This window comes from Magallana gigas, chromosome 1, assembly GCF_963853765.1.
Source record: "Magallana gigas chromosome 1, xbMagGiga1.1, whole genome shotgun sequence".
In the NCBI taxonomy this organism is placed as follows: domain Eukaryota; kingdom Metazoa; phylum Mollusca; class Bivalvia; order Ostreida; family Ostreidae; genus Magallana; species Magallana gigas.
In genome coordinates this window covers 6,714,116-6,736,564 of record NC_088853.1, presented here as the reverse complement: position 1 = coordinate 6,736,564, position 22,449 = coordinate 6,714,116, and the positions used below count along the sequence as shown (strand labels likewise).

At 32.3% G+C, this 22,449-nt stretch overlaps 1 protein-coding gene across 2 annotated transcripts; it reads right to left on the bottom strand.

Moving 5' to 3' along the window:
- Nucleotides 1-1,019: 1,019 nt before the first annotated feature.
- LOC105326906 (transient receptor potential cation channel subfamily M member-like 2) lies at nucleotides 1,020-22,449 on the bottom strand. Of its 2 annotated transcripts, XM_034465621.2 has the most exons (21): nucleotides 22,315-22,449; nucleotides 15,610-15,808; nucleotides 12,706-12,866; nucleotides 12,285-12,417; nucleotides 11,583-11,730; nucleotides 11,184-11,295; nucleotides 10,018-10,129; nucleotides 8,500-8,786; nucleotides 8,136-8,243; nucleotides 7,988-8,053; nucleotides 7,625-7,802; nucleotides 7,152-7,304; nucleotides 6,574-6,673; nucleotides 6,111-6,342; nucleotides 5,589-5,651; nucleotides 5,327-5,482; nucleotides 4,830-5,096; nucleotides 3,749-3,941; nucleotides 2,656-2,815; nucleotides 2,141-2,313; nucleotides 1,020-1,463 (listed from the first exon to the last, which is right to left on the bottom strand). In XM_034465621.2, exons 1-21 carry the CDS (start codon nucleotides 22,357-22,359, stop codon nucleotides 1,351-1,353), a joined length of 3,159 nt encoding a protein of 1,052 aa, XP_034321512.2. In that variant the 5' UTR covers nucleotides 22,360-22,449; the 3' UTR covers nucleotides 1,020-1,350. The 2 variants fall into 2 exon arrangements, with proteins under 2 accessions (XP_034321512.2, XP_034321513.2); XM_034465622.2 differs by lacking the exons at nucleotides 12,706-12,866; nucleotides 15,610-15,808; nucleotides 22,315-22,449 and having other exon boundaries at nucleotides 12,268-12,407.

Genomic DNA, 22,449 nt, shown 5'->3' with positions numbered 1-22,449 from the left:
TCATAATGATTCTCACTCTGAAACAAGAATTAAGTTTACTATAGAATAATAGATAAATGATCTAAACTTGGATCATATATACACGTTAAAAAGACAATGGACCGTCAAAACTTATGTTTGAGCATCACCAGTTAACAGGCTACGGCAACGAGCATTCTGGAATTCACTAATTGTAATAAAAAAAAGATCAGAAATAATATAGCATTGAATCATAATTTGTTGAAGTATACAGTCTCATAACTGCAGCGGTGTGTGCATACAAATTGAAAATGTGTGTTGCACACATTGCTGTAGTTATGAAACTGTATACTTCAACAGATCAAGATTTAATCCTTATATTTACATTTTTCAACTTCTTGCCCTGTCTGTGAATGTGATTTACACCTTACAATTCCTATCTTATGCTAAGAGTAGGTTCATATAAATGGAAGAGCCACAGTAAAAGCCACAGGCGTGAACTTTGATTTTTCGCTTTAGACATTGCAGTTTACAGCCCTCAAATTTTGTGACGTCATAATAAAACTCGTCACTTTAACCTTTGAGTACTCTGTGTGTATTACAGTGTTATAACTGCCGTAGCTGTCAACACACTTTACAAGCAATAACTATGTGGAATGGAAATGTAAAAAGATATTTTTCATTTTTTCCCCGGTATATTCTAAAAAGAATCTACCAATAAACACAGCAACAGGCTGTAACATTAAACCGATATAAGTGAAAAATAGTAAGGGTTAATTATTGATCTAGATAAACACATATTTTTATAATTTGCATCATGCATATCACTTCATTTTTTAATATATAAATGAGAATTGACTTTTTACTTTAAACAACGGTCCTTTTTATATATACATAGTAGACGTATCAATGTATCGATCAAATTTACTTTATGTGTATATGTTGAAAATTCATAGAAGTACTTCTAGGTAAAAGAAAAACAGTGGTTTGTAACTACATCATTTAAACAATAAGGCGCAAAATATTAAAGAAAAAAGATTGGAGCGTTTCAGACAAATAAAACATTTATATCATGATCTTTATTGCATGTACTACAAATTAGTTTGATATTCAAATGCATGACAATGATCAAATTTATAATAGTTTTGTTAAAAGAAAAAAAAATGAACCGCAAAACAATATTTTTAAATAATGCATAACGTCTTCAAATTATGAAAACTATGTGATTCAAAACATTAAAAAAGTAGAAATGAAAGGTTCTTTGATTTACACATAGATAATAAAAAAATATTGCATTCTATAGCAATGAAAATAATATTTTATGCCACGGGGCACTACAACATGCTATTGCCTCATAGGTTAATTGATTTTACGATGTCCGTTTAAATGTGTTCATAGTTTACTGTGGTTTCTAAGTGCTATTATTCTTTGAAGGCTCCGCTGGTATGCCTCGTTTTTTTCTCTTTTTTTCTTTTCCTTCTTCTTTTTTTCCACAATGCAAATCTCTAAAATATAAAATTTCACTTGATACTTGTAATTGGATTAAGTTTTAATGAGCTCGAGAGCGACAAACATGCTCTATGATAAGCAATTAGATATCTGTACTCACTAAATTGATTTTATTCCCTGAAATTTTATTTACAAGGCATTTTCCCATGAAACATGTACAATAAAAGTCATTTAGTTTGAACACGGATATAGCGAAATCCTGGATGTAGCTAAGTTTTCTTAGGTCTCCCGTAAAATTCGTTACAGATCTTGAAGATTTTTACAGTTATAACGAATTCGGATACAATAAATTTAGCAATTTTATTCTGAGTCCCATAAAGATCAATAATGACCAAAGTTAACACTTTTATAAAGATGTTTTTTACATTTAAAAAGTTTACGCTACCATTCAACACGATAGTTTAAATTTATTTATCATTACATAAATTATTCAACTTAAAATCCGATAATTCAAGGTATCAAAAGAATGAATTTCATTCAAAGCCTCATTTAGCAAAAATTGTAGTCTAGTAAAATGAGACATGTACATAGTGAATTCGCTTAAGTTATCATTATGAATTCGTTATATGGATATAACGAAGTAAATCCATTGGTCCCTGGTACTTCGCTATAACCGAGCGTTACTGTACTGGCATCAAACACGAAAACAACAACAAAACGACAAAGACCTTACTTTTACACTGTGGTAAACAGCAATCATGTTTCGCTAGATAGCGGAAGAGGCGGTATGGAAGGAATACCAGGTTAATAGGGGACGGTATTCTCCAGTCGTAATCATTAATTACTGTGTATCTCTCAAATCGCCACAGCTTCTCCGAATTCTCCTGTACCCTCTCAAATGTGTAGCTGAAACAAAACTTATTTTTGTCATTTTGTTAACTTATTCATTCATGTTTCATTTGTACAGTGGCCATGTCATTATATAATATTACAATTCATAAATAGTCATATCAACAATCAAAATTGACAAAAATTTAAGAATTTTATCGTTAAAATTTAAAAAAAAAGATGTACAATAATTTGTATGAATGTTTAATTTTACAGTTGTACATTATAACATTCTTTATAATTTACCACGGAATTATTTAACTAAAAAAACACATCGATATGCGGCATTCCGTAGTTAACACCAAAAGTAAAAACTTGGTTAGAAGAATGACTTATTTGTATGATAATGTTAAATCAAACCTGAACATGGCAATGACTAGGTTGACCAACAGGATATTGGAAAACAACATGTATATCGCCACTATCGCATACACAGTCCAGTCTTCCTGTGGACACCGGGTTTTGGAGAAGTCGGACTCCCATTCCTTGGGGTTACTAGTACAATCCGTTTGGTTGCTACCTAATGACAGTATAAATAAAACGTTCGTTTTGAATAACATTTCACCATGAGATAAATGTTTCTAATTGTAAAAAATACCCGTTTTTCTTCTCTGTAAAACTTTTGTCCTTTGTTTCTTTTATTCTTAAGGTATTCCGTTTCCAACGTAACCCTTCCCTTTTTTTGCTTTGTTGTTTTTCCCCTTTTATTTTTTTCTAAAATGATTTATTAAAACTATTCAATTACACTTTAATATCTCACTCAAATTTTGTAAGAAAAATCTTCATAATTATTTAGCCGTAATATTAGATCCCGAAACATATCTGAATCAAAGTTTTCACTTGTTCATTTCTTTTTTCCTAAAAAATAAAAAAGACAAAATTGTTCAACGTTTTTCTAAGTTATAGTCGCAGTGCCGTTTGTACATTCTTGAGATTTTAAGCGTCAAAGTCCTGAAGCGAGAATTTACGTGACCCTTTGGTTAAATTGGTGGACTTGTGGCCAAGCGACCGTACTCAAACCCCCAATTGCTATATGTATTTTCCTTAATTGTGTTATTAATTGTGTTAACATATAAGAATTGATCTTTGACATGATGGATTTAAACTTATTTTTGTTTTAATGTTATCAAAGTAAATGTTAGCGCCTGTTTACATTATCAAATTCATTTATACTGAAGATACCTATATATGTTCTCTCCTAGTTTTCAAAAGTTTTCTATAATAGAAATTCCACACCGTGAATATATATCACTGTGTTTACCAACCAACGTATGATGGAGTTTGCAAAGATCTACAAAGTAATATTTATTGACTGTTAAATCATTCAATGGATAAATTGTTGATTTCAATATTACCACATTATTACTATTCGTACATAACACCATCATGCATATTATACATATCACCATTTGTATAGTATTCATAGAAAGGACATGGAAAAAAGGTGTTGTACCGTTTAGTTCTTCAAGATTCAGATCCCCATAGAGTTGCCAATACGGATAGTAAATGATGGTCCATATCCTCCAATTAGTCCACCCTCCACTCCACATTGCTTGGTGGTCCGGCCAAAGATTGGCATGGTAATAGATCCCAACTCCAAACACCACAAAAACAGCTATGTAAAGGAATCTCAGAAGGTCTTTCAACTTGAAAAAATATGAACGAATTACTTAAGATGTGTTCATTTTGTCAGTTAATGAGAATTATATCATTTTCTTTATATAAGAAAAACCAAGTTTATGGTTATGTATTGTGTTAAATAATTACTGAACTAAGATTATGCAACACATATACAATGGTTGGAACATTGCAATCAAAATTGTTGCCAAACAGGGATAGCTCACCTGAGAATACATGACACTTGCTAGGGCAAAAATATTATTAAATTCAATATTATTGGTGAAACAGAAAATATTTTTTTTTCATTTCACTGTAATGATGTGTATTTTATTATCAAATACTACATATATAATACTACGGAAATAACTTTTTTGACTGAATAGCCAATTTTTTAGAGAATCATCAATACTGGTAAACGAAGCTGTGTCTATCATAAAACATCAACATTTACAGCAAGTGTGACACCTTCTCTCGCTATTTTAACTTAACGGTAAGGTAACGATCTTTTGAGTTTACTTTGTCTTTATGATGACAAATTCATCATGGTGTCTTAATATATACAAATATAGACGTCGGAACCGGGGGGGCTAGGAGAGCACTTAATGTATTCCACCTTTTTTTCAAAGTTATACATAACCATAACCAGATTTTTTTTCCTTGTCAAGATTTTTGTCAAGTATACATGTTGTCCTTCTTTCAATTTGCCTCTGAAGCCACTGTATGCAACATGTATAGGAGATTCGAAAAAAAATAATTAAAAGCTATAAATTTAGCATACAAAATCCTGTGTGAAAAGCAACATTCCTAACTTTCATCTTTCGATATTCACATTCAGTGTATATTTCCATTATGTTCGCATTTGAAATATGCACTATAAAATTTAAAGCAGCAAAATGTAAAGAAGTAACAAATACCATTTCTTTGATCATGATGAGGGTTGGTCCCAATTTCCTATGGATCAGAAACACTTCCAAAAACCTCAAATACATGACCAGCAGAGAGAGAGCATACATTCGTCTTGCGAGGGTAAAGGTTTCAGATGGATGGAAATGACGTATAAAGAGCGCCACGATGAGCAATAGGTATGACAGTAGGTCAACGACATTCCAGAAATCGTAAATGTATCTTTTCATACGTGAGTAGTATCCTCTGTGGGATCGGCCTCGTTTCTCCAAGCAGCCCTGTTTCAAAAATTGCATGAAGTGAAAGTTATCTATCAGGTGATAAAAAATCTGTCTTTTAATCATTAATTAATATTTAGCCGTTTACGAAAGCTTTCAAGATTTCTATTTTTTTAACTTTAGTTATATTGATAATTTGTTTTTTAATTTGAACAAAATAATTCAATACACCGTGGGTTTTTTTCTTTAAAAGACTTGCAAAATTGATAAAAACTTAGATTGTAATTTACAAAACAGCTGATGATTTCTTCAATAAAATCCCCTGCGCCCCAGAAATAAACAGTATATTCGAACACTCTTGCAAGTATCAGTTGGGAGTAGTATTTGTCTCCGATGCTTGTCAGTACAAATGAGCTGTACATTATCAAAACTGCGAAAAACAGTATCTGAAATATTCAAAAACATATTTCAATAATGTGGAAAACAGATGGAATACAATTAATTTATTGATATCGTTTTTAACTAGTATATGTATGACGTAAAGTTACTTACATAATTAAACATGTATTTTGTAAGAGGAGCGGTAAAGAAATTTTTCGGCTTTCTTATTGCAGACTAGAAAAAAGAAAAAGAGAAAGTTAGACATCAATCGAACTTAAATACTAAAATATGACTGAAGTGGAAAACATTTAACTCGATCTTTATGAAATTTAGTTATCTTGATTAATGTGTGTGATTAAAACATAATATATGGTTCTGCCATCACAAATATCCTCTTGTTCGTGCTAGTGAATAATTGATTGTCATCAATTGTATATATTCTGTTTGAATAAAACATTATTGTTATAATTCTGAAAAGGCAAACATAAATTCGTCGAGATAATTTTTGATGTACAGTACGGAAATGTTTTCCTAAATACAAATTTGTTGTTTTTAAATGTTATTATTTCTAAACATTTTCAAAATAACTCTTCAAAGAACAGTAGTGAATTGCTGAATTTTTATAAACACATTTTTCAATGAAGAAATATATTTAATTGTTAGTTTTGTGAATCTCATTTATGTCATGGTTACCAGTAAGAACGGCGTGAGGTCCGGCGCCAGGTTTTTGTACCACTGCATGTTCATATACTTCTGAGAACAAGTGTGAGCTACAACGTCATACATGAAATTCTCGTAAGCAAAGGTTAATGGGCTCGAGTGAATTCCCCAAACTACTGCCTCGTCATCCATCAAATCTATTGCATGTTGTGAGTCTTCTTCGTACATACTGTCCATAATACCAATGCAACGTTGTTCAAACAATCTACATAAAAAATGTATGAATATAAGATACCACACATTACGTATTCCTAATAAAAAAGTTTTTTTTTTAATTTAAATTAAACTCTTACGTGGTTCAAATTAAACAATAAATGAAATTCTGAAGAAAAAAATTATGGAATTTTTTTTCTTTTTCTGTACTGCGATAATTGATGTTGACTTTTTTTTATCTCAATAACCAGTTGTTAGTTGTATAAAATATGATTTTCTATACTTTGAGTGTTTCTCCAAATCAATTGATAGCAATTGTTCCTTGACATTGTTTGCCTTTTTGGAAAGTTTCCGAAGGATTGCCGAGCACACCAGTCCAGTTACTATCAAGACACAAGCAAATTTGATGTTGAAGAGATGTATGCATAATACATGAATGAACTCAATTTCCTTGAAATATTTACAAAATTGAATTAAACAAAGTTTCTTAACAGTGAACCAGCAATGATGGTGAAAAATTAGTTGTCTTTATGTAACTAGAAATAACATGTCAAAAACTTGACCTTGTTTTAGGAAACAATTCTGCATAAGAATGTTGCCGTTCTATAAAAAGTGGACGACAATGGCAAACATTACTATTTTAGATTTATTTTAAATCAAAAGACATTTTTATTTAATACATGTACGCTAACCAATTCGTTCTGATTTTGCACTTTCTTGGTGTCTAAAGGTTTTGTATACAAGTACATGGTTAATAATGTATTTCTCAATATAATATGTAGGTATTCATAATTAAATACGTTTCATAGAGCAGTGTACACATTCCTCTATTATATGTTAATACTAAAATGAATACATTACATAAATGGTTTTCCCCTCTAAGCCAACATATTTCAGCCAGTTCCTTTCGATTTGCGAAAATTGCCCAAAGTAAAATGTCAGACATGTTCGTATCTTTCAGGTTTCCGTCGCTTGTTTGTGAAGTTTCACTAGTGGTATATTCATTGCTGTATTCTACAAAATGAATAGTCAGTAATACATTGTATGAACATATAAAACTTAAACTTTAAAAACAAAGTCAATCAATATCGAATAGCTATGTCTAATACTGTAAAACACGTACATCATTACATTCTAAATACACAGTGTAGTATTAAAAAGCATAAAATACAACAATTGTATCTATTGGTCCAAACAATAAATTTGAAAAAAAAAAAATTATATTTAAATAATGACCAAATAAATGAAAATAATTAATACATATAGTATTTTTTTTAAAGGTACGCTATTTTCTTGCTCTTAATAGATGCATGCATTCCGAGACGTCATATTACCTTTATATCGCAGCATTTTACGACACAATCCTCTGGCCGCATCAGCTACAGAAACTGATAATTCTGTTAGCTCGTCTACAATATATTTTGCCTCTTGGGGGTTTCCGTGTTTTATTCTTTTCCTCATCATAGATCTGTATTCATGGCATAGTTTCTTTGCTTGTGTTTCTTGTATTTGCTGCACAATAAAATGATTTTATTTCATTTTTAAGTGTATTTGCATACAATAAGACAGTGGTTTTAATACAATTTTGTCGAAAGAAGCTTCGTTTTACTATCCCATATTCAATATTAAAAGAAACTTAACATCTTGAATATTTCAATGTCCTTAATTATATTATAACGCATACATTTGTAAATTACCTTTAAAATCCATTGCATGTGTAGGCAATCTTTTCTTTTGAATTTACATTTCTGACAGGAAACGGTCTGGGTTGGAAAAAACGTCATTTTAAAAAAATGAAAATTTGAAAAATATCATCAAAAAATTAACTAAAATAAGATAACTGACCTGTTCATAAAGTTCTGGTAAATTGATCATCTTTAACTTGACGCCTTGGTCCAACAAAACCCTCACGTAATCACACCTATTTGCCTTCAGTGCCTCCAAGAGGAGAACCTGCATCCACATGTTAAAAGTTTGATTTTTAACTGATTCATACACAACCCATGATTTGATACCATTATTGAATCACTTAATTAAACAACGTAAACACTGTTCCAACATATAAACCTATATATAGACATTGCATCAATGAACAAAGTGTTTTAATTAAAGTTTAAACTCCGTGTACCTTTTTTACAAAGGGTAATTTAATGACAAAAATGAGAGCTCTATCATCTTTGTCAATTTCAAAAAAAAGAGCAAAACTTACGGGCCCGCATTCTTCTGTTAAGTCCAATTCTTGCAAAAGCTGGTAGCCGAAATAAAAATACAACGGAAGAGATGTAGGACTCGAGTACTGAGGATTTAATACGTATGGTCTTGACTCCTTAAAACCTTCCAGAACTTGGTGAATAATCTGCTCTTCAGGACTGACAAAATTTCGACGCAGAAGTTTCCAAGCCAGCGAGGAGCCTTTGGTTGTGTTTCCGTTCGTTTCCGTGTGAGAGTGGTCTGAGCTAAGGCTTATCTCTTCGTGCTGTTGTATCCCCACACCATCTGAAATATGAATTTATTGATTTTTTTTGTTTTTGAAAAGAAGAAGGACAAAATTTACATATTTCTTTCAGCAAGAAGCAAGCACGTTATATATTATTGGAACTGTTTTACAATAAAGACTTAATTGCCTTTTGATTCAAATCACCTAAAAATAGAAATACAATTAAAAGTATCATGATTGTCAAAATTGTTAATTATAAAATTTGATCGTCATATTATGATAAACAATTATTTTATGACAGACTAGTTTGAAATTGCCTCAGGTACCACGTTGAATGCATAGAAAATGCGCAGCACATGTGACCACCTATAGACAAAGAGAAGTTAAAACGAAGGTCCTGTTACGACGGAAATAATGATCCAATGTTTCAAGGGGAATGACTCACACACCCTTAAGATCTCGTTTGCATAATTATGACTTAATTATGAGACCTGTCGCTGACTAATTGTTTCAGAGTACTGTAATGCAACAAGTTTAGCAGTCTGTGTGTAAGTATGATGACTTAACGTTGGAGAAAGAGAATAACGAATTAATATACTAGAGGACATGAACACAATATTTTTTTTTTTACTTAAAAGGGTATTCATCGCTGTTTGCAAGGCACCTCATAACAACAGAATCTTTTGAAAATAGTAAAAAAAAGTAAGAAAAACAATAACAAGGCTTTTATAACAGTTATTTTTGGAAAGCAATTGAATAGATGTAACTCTTTGTTTAGTTTTACCGATATTTCCCATTTAGTATTACATTTTTAGTGTCATACAGTACATTTATTTAAGTCTAATAATTCGTCGATTGATGTTATATGGTCGTGCTACAGATTTAGCACAAGTATTACTCTCCTAAAATCTGACAATTTATAAACCTCACTACAGTAATTTAAAAAAAGAATGTCAAGATGAAATACATGTTTATGGCAGGTTAACTGCAGGTCTGTACCTCCTGCTCTGATAAAAATCAAATGGACGACCTGGGAGATAAAGTGTCATTCACTGAAAAGATCGTATATTTATTGCACACAAAAACTTGGTGCTAATTTTGGACTGATAATTAAAACCTTATTAAAACGCAAATTCTGTGAAAACAAATAATACCATTAAATTCTTCATGCAATCGACTACTGATAGCTGGTGATGGTGTTTAAAAGACTATCAGAGGCAAATAAAGAGACGTAAAGAGAGGTATTGTATAGTCTGGAGAATTGTTTGAAGGTGCTGATTAAAGTCCTACCGTCTGTGTACGTATGTAGGATATCCTGCAGTGACCAGCAGCTGACCACTGCCTCCCCCACAATGTGGGACAGCATGGCGGGATCGTCTTGATCAAGGTCAAATACTCCAACCTAGAGGCCAGGAAATATAATGGTATACTTTCATGTTAAATGCTATAATCTGATTCGTTTAGACGCAGATGATAATCCGTTCTATTACCCTCATTGTAACCAGCACACTTGTCAACGGGTTACACTATATAAATAGTGCCTGTTTGGGAGGGTAAGAGTTGAAATTTACACCCCGAGATAACCATTGTTAACCGACGCGAAGCGGAGGTTGACAATGGTATTCGAGGGATGTCAATTTCATCTCTTACCCTCCTAAACAGGCACTATTTAATTTATTATACTGAATGTCTTAATTTTAAAGAAGACATTACTGCTTTTATATAGGAATGACGTGAATTCTATGGCGAACCGTACGCGCATGATTTACGTGCATGAAACAATTCGTTGTGTTACCCGTTGCCAAGTGTGTTGCTAACCCGAGGGTGTTAGAACGGATTATCAACTGCCCCTTAACCAATCAGAATTGAGAATTTACCATAAAAGTATAATAAAACAATATGTTACATACACGTAACTTATGCGCGTACCGTTTACCGTAGAATTCACGTCATTTTTATATTAAAGCATATGAATAATATGAAGACATATGAATAATGTCTTAAATTAAGACATTCAGTATAATAAAATAAATAGTGTTTGTTTTGGGAGGTTAACAGCTGAAATTGCCACCCCTCGAAAACAATTGTCAACCCCCGCTTCGCGTCGGTTGACAACGGTTTTTTCGGTTGTCAATTTCAACTCTTACCCTCTCAAACAGCCACTATTTATATACTGTTATATGCATGTGATTGAACAAAGATATGAAAGCTGTTTTTAACAGTTTTGACTTATATTAAACAAATGCAAGTTTTCTAAGTTACGTCTTTCAATGGAAACATTTGTAAGTTATACTTTTGTCAGCAAAACTTGATTTAAACGATTAAATCACATGTTTTACATTATGTGATTGAAACTGTTACCAAATGCAAAAACGATATAAGTGGGATTTTATGGCATATTCCATTTAAGTTAATTCATACAGAAATAAAGCCATGCAATAGGTATATGTACTTACCAACTCTTTAGCTTTTCCAATTGTTTTCAAATGTTTTTTCAACTCCTTATATTTCGAATCATCGAATCGAATGCCTAATGAAATGCTAGCTTTCTTGCAAAGTACGTTTTTGCTACAAATTAAAAGTTAAAAAAAACCATAAGTCATATATGCTTATATGAACATGCTTATCGTAACTAATATTCATTTGTTTTAATCATATTTACCGCTATTAAACATGTTTATCGCTAAAGCAAAACTGCAATGTTAAAACATTTTACGCCTTCCACACGTCCACTGCGACTTTGATATTCGCAAAGGTTGATAATATCATGTTGCACAACCACAATACAATTTTTACAGTATTAAATATGTATTACCAAAGCATATCTAATAAAGAAATCATGATTAGCTTCATACTTTTCTAAATAGTCGACAACAAGGTCTGCAGCCATTCCTGATCCTTTCATGATGATAACTGGGAGTTTGTGTTGGAGAGCCTTTGCAATATGAGCTATAGTTTCGATGTCACCCTCACATACGATTATTGCTATGGGAACCGGCATTTCTACAATTATGCAATGAACTTAAGATGTTGGTCAATATGGAATAGTGATTAGAACATATTTTTAAATGTAATAAAAAAAACATTAAAGCCATTTGTTTTGTAAAAAAGAAATCAAAGTTCTCAAAACTTATCAAAAACACACGAAACAACTTATATTGGGAAAAACATAGTTCGTTTTGATAATGTAATGTTGCTCCATCAGAAATGGATACATCATAACGCAATATTTAACGATAAATTACGATATTTCAATGTTGTAAAAAAAAAACTTCATGGGAATCGTGTAACACCCACTAGTTAACTTGTATTGTTAAAGACACACATGATTGATAATATTATGAATCATCTACTTCCATATAAATTATAAACTTTATCTGTAATAACTAATAGCGTGTATTAATTGACAATTTTAAGCATTCAAACAATTCAACACAACTGTAATATGTTTTTTAAGTGCATATACATTATTTATAATGTACCATGCATATACATGAAAACGACTGCAATAATGTTTTATTCTTGGCCTATCATATTTACAATATACGCATGCGTACTGGTGTCCATTTTCTGACTAAAGAAGGAAACTTCTTGTTGAGAAACGAATTTTTCGAAGTCCAACAGACATCCATGTCCTTCTCCATGGGTAGTTTTGAATTCTGTTATTTTTTCTGAGTTCCCTTGGCATGCCTAAAAATCAAATTGTGTTTTTGTTTTAATTGTAAGACAAATTTACTATTATTGACTAAATGGAAAAGAGATTTGCTTTTCCTACACCGCTGTTACGTTAAATTGTCAACTAGTTTTCATTCAAACGTCAAGTTGCATAAATAACACAAACACTTGTAAGGGTTTTTGTGCCGGAAATGATTATTTAAAGACCTAAAATAGAAATTATATGACAGCTGTTGTAGTTCAGTTTATCACTAATTTCGGTATACTAGTACATGTACTAACATCTGTGGACAATAGCCATACCTTTTTTCCTGCAAGATTTATCAGTTTGACATGTCGATCGGGGTTGTTGATTTTATTTTTAGCAGCTCTGGTCTTAAATTCAATATCCTCATAGTTTCTGTAGGCGTCTCTGACAACCTTGGATATTCCTTGTTTCTTTCCGAGATACAAAATCCAGGTTTCTAGAAAATTGAATATGCACTTTATTTCGAATTTAACGGAAAGCGGTATTAATTTTTATATCAATACTCAATTACACATGCATCATCTTATAGATAATCAGCATATAATAGCTCAAAGTACTGAAGTACTGACGGGAGTTGATTTAATAGATTATCAGTTATTTTAAAATCAACTTATCTTGCACGGCAATTAGTTTCTAGTCTGTATTTGAATTACGCACTTTTTTATTATATGAATTTTAGACTTTTCCAACAAGAATTTCGCGAAACCCCATAAGAATCATGTTGTGTAGTATATAAAGATATATTTAAAACTATGTATAATTAATTGAAGCTATTCTAAAAAAAAGTATGGATCCAAGCACTATTGATGTCGAACTCTAGTATCGTTTAACCAGACGCTCGGCTGTCTCCGTTAATTTCCGACAAGCAAGAAAGCCTTTCTGCTTGTCGGAGATTTGAGCCGAGCGCTTAATGAACGAGGCTATATCAAACTCTGACGTACGAATACATGAGACTATAAAAATATCTTAGTTGTTCGTATTATATAAAATCTGACTATTTTCAAAGTGTTTATTGATAAGTTTCCTTGAAAAACAATGCTTCAGCATACACCACTTTAAAGTTTTCTATTATTTTCAAGATCTAAGTCTTGTCAGCGGTGATGATTTGTGCTTAGGTCCAAACACTGTTTCACTTTCGGTTTGCCAGACTAACTGCATAGGAGAGTTGATTAAAATCAACCCCCAAAAACTATTTCTTCAGCTTTGTTGATAAATTGTGTTTTTAAAATTAGTACAGATGTAGTTTAAACCCATCAAGAGGAAACTAGTTTTAAATGTTAAATTTAAAATCTATTTTGTCAGTGCTGTATGATCCTGGTGAGTAGCAAAAACTTATGTTCTGGGTCAGATACTTTGCTATGGGCTCCAATGTAGTGCTGTTGAGCAATTGACGTCATCTATAACTGTAGCAACCATGGAACAATGTGAAACAACTCACGTCATCCATAACCATAAAAACAATCATTCCAGGTATGTGGAGCTGATTAACTATGGAAACAAAGACCCTCCACCTTTTACACTTGTTCACCCAAAACTCTTTATTTTCATCGATTATATTCCCGCCCTTTTTTCCAACAAAATGAGACCACCTCATTTAGAGTTCCCACGACGTTTCTCAATTTCTTTTTTCCCCTGTTACTATGGCAATGGGACCACATAACAACAAAATGCATTTATACTCATCAAAGTCTAATAAACTGTTAATTATGAAGAAAATCCATAACAATCGTGGCCATAGAATTGCACTTAATAACTTGGACATTAGTGTGGTAAATGAAATAACAGGCTTGAAATACAACGGGACAATCTTTAGTTCCAAATTAAAGTTATTCATAACATAAACTGTAGAACCTTTTCCTTTAGAAAGAAAACATAAAAGGTAACAAGAGGAGACCAGTTAAATCGTATATCTGAAGAGAGGATCACTCAGTCAAAATATTACAGGTAGATACGTCCATGTTCACATACCATGAATTAAACATAACGGGAATAACATGTCTGGATGAAATTGGGTTTTAAATGAATGCTTAGTGTGTTTACACATTGTCTATCTAAACTCCTTCCCTTCAACTAACCATAACAATTTTGATTACTTGTGAAATATAAAATTCGTTTTAATATCTTTAATCCCTTGTTAAAATAGGAATGTGTGAAATGTAATTACAAAATACGTTCAAGTGTTTGTTTATACTGTTTTAAAAGTCAATAGAATTATTCCCTGCTGTGGTGTCGGCCAAGTTTATTCACACGACCATAAACAATGTCAAACGTATTTAACTAAATGTAAGTAGAAAAAGAGTTACGTACTACTTTTCATCTGAAAACAATATTTTACTATATTTTTTAGGAGTCTTCTTTTGCATATCAATAACAACACATTTATTTATTTTTTAATCACAGTGTTTACAGAATTAAAATTAATTAATGTTACTTGATAATCATGTTTAAACTTTCAATTTTGCAGTGACCCAAAGATCAAAATAAGAAGACAATTGTAATTTTTTCATGATGTATTGTTTGCTACGTCTGCGGCCTTTAGATTTTTTTTTCAATTTAAATTCGTCATTTTCATGCAAACATCCACTTTGTCTAATTTCGCTTGGTTAAATGTTTCTTTCATATCTTCGTTTAAATAGTTTTTGACTCTGTGGAGCCCTCATTTTATCCGTATGAGTATTTCACCGTGCCACATCTCGTCGTATTCGATGGCTAATGCGTACATGATCCCTACCTTGAATTAAAAGAGTATGTTACTCGTTTAGTTTTCGGAGCGATGGGTGTCCTGGTGGGTCAATACTATATAGTCAATGGTTTCACATTGTCCCTATTATAGTTGCTACAGTTATACATGTAGATGACGCCAATTGCTGATCACTTACACCGTGTAGCATATGTTAAATTATCTGATCCAGAACTCTGTGTGATCGTATGATTAACAATTTATTACTATACACTTCTTCATTTTTATATACCCGCTGTTTAAAGACATTCATGAGGAATATTGTCTCATATTCTACAGTACAACCAATTTTAAATCATTTTAAAACTTAATTTACTTCCAATACTTTACTTCCTCAAAAACTCTGAATCATCAATTTAAAATGCTATCAACAATTCTGAATAATTCATTAGGATATATGATTTTTTTTTAACTTTCGGTTTAAGTTACAACATTCTACCTCCCCCACTCTTTGCCGCCTCAATGAGAGCTGTCTGGAACACTGTCTTTGGCCAGGGTCTGGGGACAAAACTGTCGGAGTCACCGATCACAGAGAACACCATGGTAGGGCTGGTGTTCCCATCATCGGACGTACTGTTTGTAGTTGTCACACCCTGTGTGATTTCGTTCCAAGTAAAATCAACATCACTTGCATCTACCTTTGAAAATATAGACATTAGCGAGTCAATAATGGAAATAAAATAATGAGAATGCAGAATATAATATTGACTGAAGAGTTAAGAGGAATATGCAGTGTTAAACAATTCTATTATTTAATCAGAATTAGGTGGCTTTTCATTGACAACAATGCTTTCTTCTTATTTCAGTATTTTTTGTGATCGGCATCGGAAGATCACAGTTGTGTTCATTTGATGCACCCAGCAAATAAAACTATTTGCACACCGGTTGCACCTTTTACTACTTTATTTAATACACTGACACCTACACAATAGTAAAGTTTATTCATACCGTGCTATTTTGGAAATAGACAAAACCGTGGAATATATCCTATCTATCCTGTTTATTCTATGCACCGTGATGTTTTCACATTATATTAAGAGAACTGGCCATCGATACATTACACGCCAATCATTCCTTAAATTTGATTACTCGTTAAAAATTTATTTCGGTATCTAAAGTGGAAAACAAGTAGTTTATTTTGATAAGAAATTATTTGCCAGGGTATTGAAACAAGAGATGGAATATTGATTTTATGCTAGTCTGGAGTGGAACTGCAGTCAGTGGCTCCAGTTATCAACGATAAATGAAATGTATACAAGAAGTTCACAAACCGAAGGTGGCCTTTTGATATTGCTGTTTATTACTTTATTACTTATGTTTACATTTATATATTTACTATATTTACAAAAGAGGATTTATAAATTAACAAAGATCAAGAATTGTAACATTTCAAATTTACATTTTATATGAATATTATTTCTTTTTTTGTCAACTTGTTTTACTTTGTTATTGTGCCATTACAAGTCAGTTAACATAGCATATATATTTTTAGCTCACCTGAGCTGAAAGCTCAAGTGAGCTATTCTGATCACATTTTGTCCGTCGTCCGTCTGTCCGTCTGTCCGTCTGTCCGTCTGTCTGTCTGTCCGTCTGTAAACTTTTTACATTTTGAACTTCTTCTCTAAAACTGCTTATCCAATTTCAACCAAATTTGGCACAAAGCATCCTTATGGGATGGCGAATATAAATTGCAAAAATTAAAGTCCGATCTGTATTCAAAGCGGAGAAACCCTTGAAACTGTAGAAAAAGGGGGGTGCATTTTTAAAAATCTTCTTCTCAAGAACTACCGAGGCAAATTCAACGTAGTTTAGCATAAATTATCCTTATGGGAAGGAAAATATAAATTGCAAAAATTAAGTGGTAATTTTGTTTCAAATCGAAGTTATTACGAAAATAATAATAAAGGAAAGGCGTATTTCAGTCGGGCTCGGCATCCGGTAAAATGGGTAGGCAAGACTTGGCCTGGGCAAAACAAAAGATTGGCAGTTATTAATCTGCCAATCTCATTAAAATTTCAGGATATTTGATGGACTAGTATATTTGTATTCGCTGTAGATATTGCTGAAAAATAATGCGTATTTGGAATTGACAATTGCCGATCTGCCCTGGCATTTATTTTGCCACGGCCCGGGTTTGCATACCCATTTTACCAAGACTCGTATTCCATACTTCTAAAACGAGGTTCTTTGTTTAAAGCAGCCATGACATTATACGAAAAAGGGTCGATCTGACTATGATGAATTTGCTTGTTGTGCAACAGTTCGCGTATGAAGGGAAGTTTTGAAACATGAAAAATATATTGGTGCCGATTTTGTGAAGTAAATTGAGGCTAAATATTTCAATGCGTTGACAGTTTTCACACATGACGTTGGTGTTAGCTTGTTCTGATTTTAGTTTCGTTTTCATTATTTATGCTTTGTAACCTGGAAACTAATGTCTGTATTTCGTGATTTTTCGTATTAAATCAATCAGAGACTTCGGTAAATCAAACAGTTACGTTAACTGTTTATCTGCGCATATTAAGCAAAGTCTGATGTAGGGGTACTGAAATACAATTCATTCTATCGGTAATTCGGCATTATCTTTTGCGTAATGCAATAGGTTTTGTTGAGATGCTCGGCATTTTCTCTAGTTTATTCAGTTTAAATAGAGTTTAATATCACTTACGGAAATATGTAGGTATATCCATGTATATATATATGATTCATTTCGAAAAAATAAATTGTTTTCTTTATTTGTTATACATGTAGTGCATGTTGTTTACAATTTCTATTTACTAACCATATTTGAGTGCTAAGCTTCGAATTATAAGCAAGATACAGAGATTTGCTCACAATTCTATGTTTGTACACAGATCTTAAAAGCTAAAGATTAAAAAAGTATAAAAAATTGTCAATATTTATTACGAAAATTTTCAAAATCTGTTCTTCCAGAAACCCACTTATTGAATTGTAAACTTAACCTTTTTAGCTCACCTGAGGATGGGACCACAATGGGGGGGGGGTCGAAGTTTTACATGAATATATAGAGAAATTTTCTTCTCAGAAACTAATTGGCCAGGAAAGCTGAAACTTGTGTGGAAGCATCTTCAGGTAGTGTAGATTCAAAGATGTGAAAATCATGACCCCTGGGGGTAGGGTGGGGCCACAATGGAGGGTCGAAGTTTAACATATGAATATAAAAAGTAAATCTTTAAAAATCTTCTTCTCAGAAACTAATTCGCCGGCAAAGCTGGAACTTGTGTGGAAGCATCCTCAGGTAGTGTAGATTTTAAAGTTGTGAAAATCATGACCCCTGGGGGTAGGTTGGGGCCACAATGGGGGATCGAAGTTTAACATATGATTATATACAGTAAATCTTCTTCTCAGAAACTAATTAGCCAGGAAAGCTAAAACTTGTGTGGAAGCATACTCAGGTAGTGTAGATTCAAATTTGTGAAAATCATGACCCCTGGGGGTAGGTGGGGCCACAATGGGAGGTCGATGTTTTACATAGGAATAAACAGAGTTATTCTTTAAAAATCTTCTTCTCAGAAACTAATCAGCCAGGAAAGCTGAAACTTGTGTGAAAGCATCCTCAGGTAGTGTAGATTCAAAGTTGAGAAAATAATGATCCCCAGGGGTAGGGTGGGGGCCACAATGGGGGGGGGTCAAAGTTTAACAAAGGAATATATAGGGTAAATCTTTAAAAATCTTCTCAAAAACTAATCAGCCAGATGATTCTTTATAATTGTTAAGACTTTGGCCCCAGGACAATTCTTTGGCCTCACGAGAAGGTTCAGAGTTTGATGTACGTTTATATCCCATATATAAACTATTGTTAGGGATCTTTTTTAGATCTGCATATGATATGACTATAAAATCATCCCGTTAGAAAATGGACTAATGATTATAAACATAAGAATATCCAGGGGAAAATGGATTTTATTTATACAGGATTTACATGAATTATTGTACATTGTCCAGATAGTTTGTATTATGACTCCATTGGGCTGATTTTATCATACCTCTTGTTCCTCAGGTGAGCGATGTGGCCCATGGGCCTCTTGTTTATTTGTAATGTTAAAGCCCGTCATTACGTTAATGCAAAGGAATTTAAATGACTGTTAGAAAAACAAATAATAGTTGACATGACAATTTCAAAAAGTACGACAGTTTTCATTATCCCTTTATGTAAAAACTTTCAACTTATCATCTGCAATGATGCCTTAACACGTTTGCTATAATTTTTCACCATGTTCATTTTGTACATGAGAGAGAGAGACAAAGAGAGAGAGAGAGAGAGAGAGAGAGACAGACAGACAGACAGACAGACAGAGAAAAAGAGACAGACAGAGACAGAGAGAGACTGAGAGAGAGACAGAGTCAGAGAGAAACAGAGACATTAGAGAGAATCAGAGAGAGAGGAGCGAGAGAGAGAGTCAAATTTAAGTTATAGCGTTATCCAAATACGTTATTGCATATTGCATAGCTCTGTTAGCATTTTATTATTGATAAATTATACAAAATGTTTTATTTTAAAAAAAGGAAATGTGTCTTTTTTATACGGTCAACGCATTAGAGCATTTAATCAATATAGTTAACCCCCCCCCCCCTTAAAATGAATGAATAATTATCCAATACCATCTTCCTCATCTACACAGACCGATTCTCTCACCATCTTTTAATAATGAATGTTTTTATGCAATTTTTTTCACGACCTAGTTTTTATAAAGAGATTTGAAAAAGATCTAAATCAGGTTGTCGGGTTTTTAGATTGACAAGGTTATTGTATTCACACAACCTTCGTTCAATAATACCTGATATTGAAGTTAAAACCCAACTATAAAAAGAACCATTGTATCGCCGTTCTAGACCAAAGTTTGAAAAGAATAGCTACAAAATTCGATTTTATCTTTTTATGTAATTTGGTGTAAAGTGTCAGGAAGAAAAATAATCTGTAAGGGAGATAACATCACTAACTTATGAAGGCTTGTCATTAAGCTAGTTCATGTGCTCTAATAGCGATCATTAAAAATATGGTATGCAGTCTAAATGCTGGTGGGTTTTTTTTACCTGTTCACCTATATTTAGTAAATACATGTATTTCTGCTGCTAAAATCATTTATCTTTAATTGTTCTATTATGATATAGATAATAACATGTACCGTTACCATTTGTAAATCATGTCATTATAATTTTAAACTGCTTCACAAATCATATACATCTTTACTTTTTTAAAGAATGAAAAAGAGAGCGACAGAAAGAGAAAAATTAAAATTGTTTTGATAGGATGCTGGAAAAATTTAACCTTTTAGAGTACATTTGTTTTTTTTTTCAGTGTTAAAAGTGTGAACACTGCCTTTTTAACTCACCTAAGCAGAAAGCTCAACTAAGCTTTTCTGATCTTTTTTTGTCCGGCGTCCGTCTGTTTGTAAACTTTTGATATTTTGGACTTCTCGAAAACAACTGAGTCAATTTCAACTTAACTTTGCACGAAGCATCATTGGGTAAATTAGATTTAAATTCGCTAAAATGAAGGACCATGCCCTTTTCTAAGTAAAAGAATTTAAAGAAACTTAAAACCTTGATGGTATTTTTTAAAATTCTTCCGCTTATAAACCATTTGGCCAGAAAAGCAGAAACTTGTGTGGAAGCATCCTTAGGAACGATAGATTCAACTTTGTTCAAACAATGATCCCCGAGGTAGGATGAGGCGACATTGCAGGGTCAAACTTTTACACAGATGTATACAAAGTAAATCTTCTCAGAAACCATTTGGTAAGAAAATTATAATCTCCAGGGAAAGGGGGGGGGGGCCACAATTGTGGGTCAAACATATACTAAGGAATATATATAGAAATCTCCTCTTCAGAAACTGATTAACTAGAAAAGCTGAAACTTGTTTAGAAGCATCCTCAAGTTTAATATATTCCAGTTTGTTCAATGTTAAACATGAGAATATCCAGGAGAACAACTATTGATTTTTTTGTATACAGGTTCTATTATACTAAATTGTCCATGTTCTTTGTGTATGACTGCATAATGCTTAGATTGTACGTTTATAGTGTTGCTCAAGTGATTGATGTGGCCTATATACCTCTTTTTTGTTCAATATTCGTTTGCTAACTTTAGATGATAATTGGATTGTATTGTAGCGTCTGATAGGCGTCATCATTTTGAGTTGATATCATCTTTAATTAGATGTTTAACATGAAAGGAAAGGAGACGCACGCATTCGTTTTACTCTATAATGTTGTCTATTGTCAGTTTCAGAGGGAAATTAATTGTATATGAATGGAAAGAAACAAACTTTAAATATTTCATACATGTTGCTATATATTTCATATACCATGACTACCTCGTTGAACTAATGGAAATATCTTGACAGCAATCGGAATGATATAGTACTGTTGCTTAGAACGCATTACATGTAAGCAAAGTAATCTTACCAAATAAAATATAAAAACATCAACAGAATAGACGACCACATAAGTATAATATGGTTTTTATTTCACTGTCCAAAATGAGGAAAAAAACCCATAATCGTTTATATTAATATTATGAGGATGAATAAGCGGACACGATCAATTGGGTTAATTTAGACTTTTAATTCTTTTCAATTTCAACTTCATGCTCTAAATATTTTATTGAGTTCAGATATACATTATTTTCAGGTTTGTTCAAACTACAATTATAACACCACTTTCGTAAAAGGTTGCCGTTACTTTCGTGCATCGGGGTATTGCAACGGTTCATTTTTTTCTTTGAAACAAGCAGAACGGTTTTGTTACTTCAAAGTTTTTTACAATGTTGATTTTATATTTTGGTTTTGTTTTTGTTATTTGCTATTAAATTTTGCTCTTTTTTGAATATTTATTCATTTTGATTCTATGAGATTGCTTGACAAAATTGCCTGAATTAAAAAAATAGCAACCACTGATAGAGATTATATCTCTAGAAAACGATTCCCCGTTATATAAGTTTACTATTATTTTTATTACCATTTTCGAGAGGAGTTGCAAGAGTGAGTTACAAAAATCAATGACTTTTTGCATTCACATTAAAAAATAAACAATATACGTTTAATTCGATGTGTTTCTATAGTAATATTTCACGAAGCTAAGTAAGATTGAGAGATGTTTATTACTAAATATGTTATTACCTGACTGTCCTGCATCCCTGTCGATTGGGGTTTTGTCATTGACATAATCCCTAAAAATAAGATTTACATAACCATTACATACTGCAGATCCAGACCGACTATTTATTTTTAAATCCTGTGCTTTTTATATTGCAC

Coding starts and splice junctions, on each gene's coding strand:
- LOC105326906 (XM_034465621.2), bottom strand. CDS start 22,359: ATGTCAATGACAAAACCCCAATCGACAGGGATGCAGGACAGTCAG. Junction 7,305..7,624: donor TAAAATGCTGCGATATAAAG/GTAATATGACGT, acceptor TTCATTTTGTAG/AATACAGCAATGAATATACC. Junction 2,816..3,748: donor GAATCTTGAAGAACTAAACG/GTACAACACCTT, acceptor TACTGTCATTAG/GTAGCAACCAAACGGATTGT.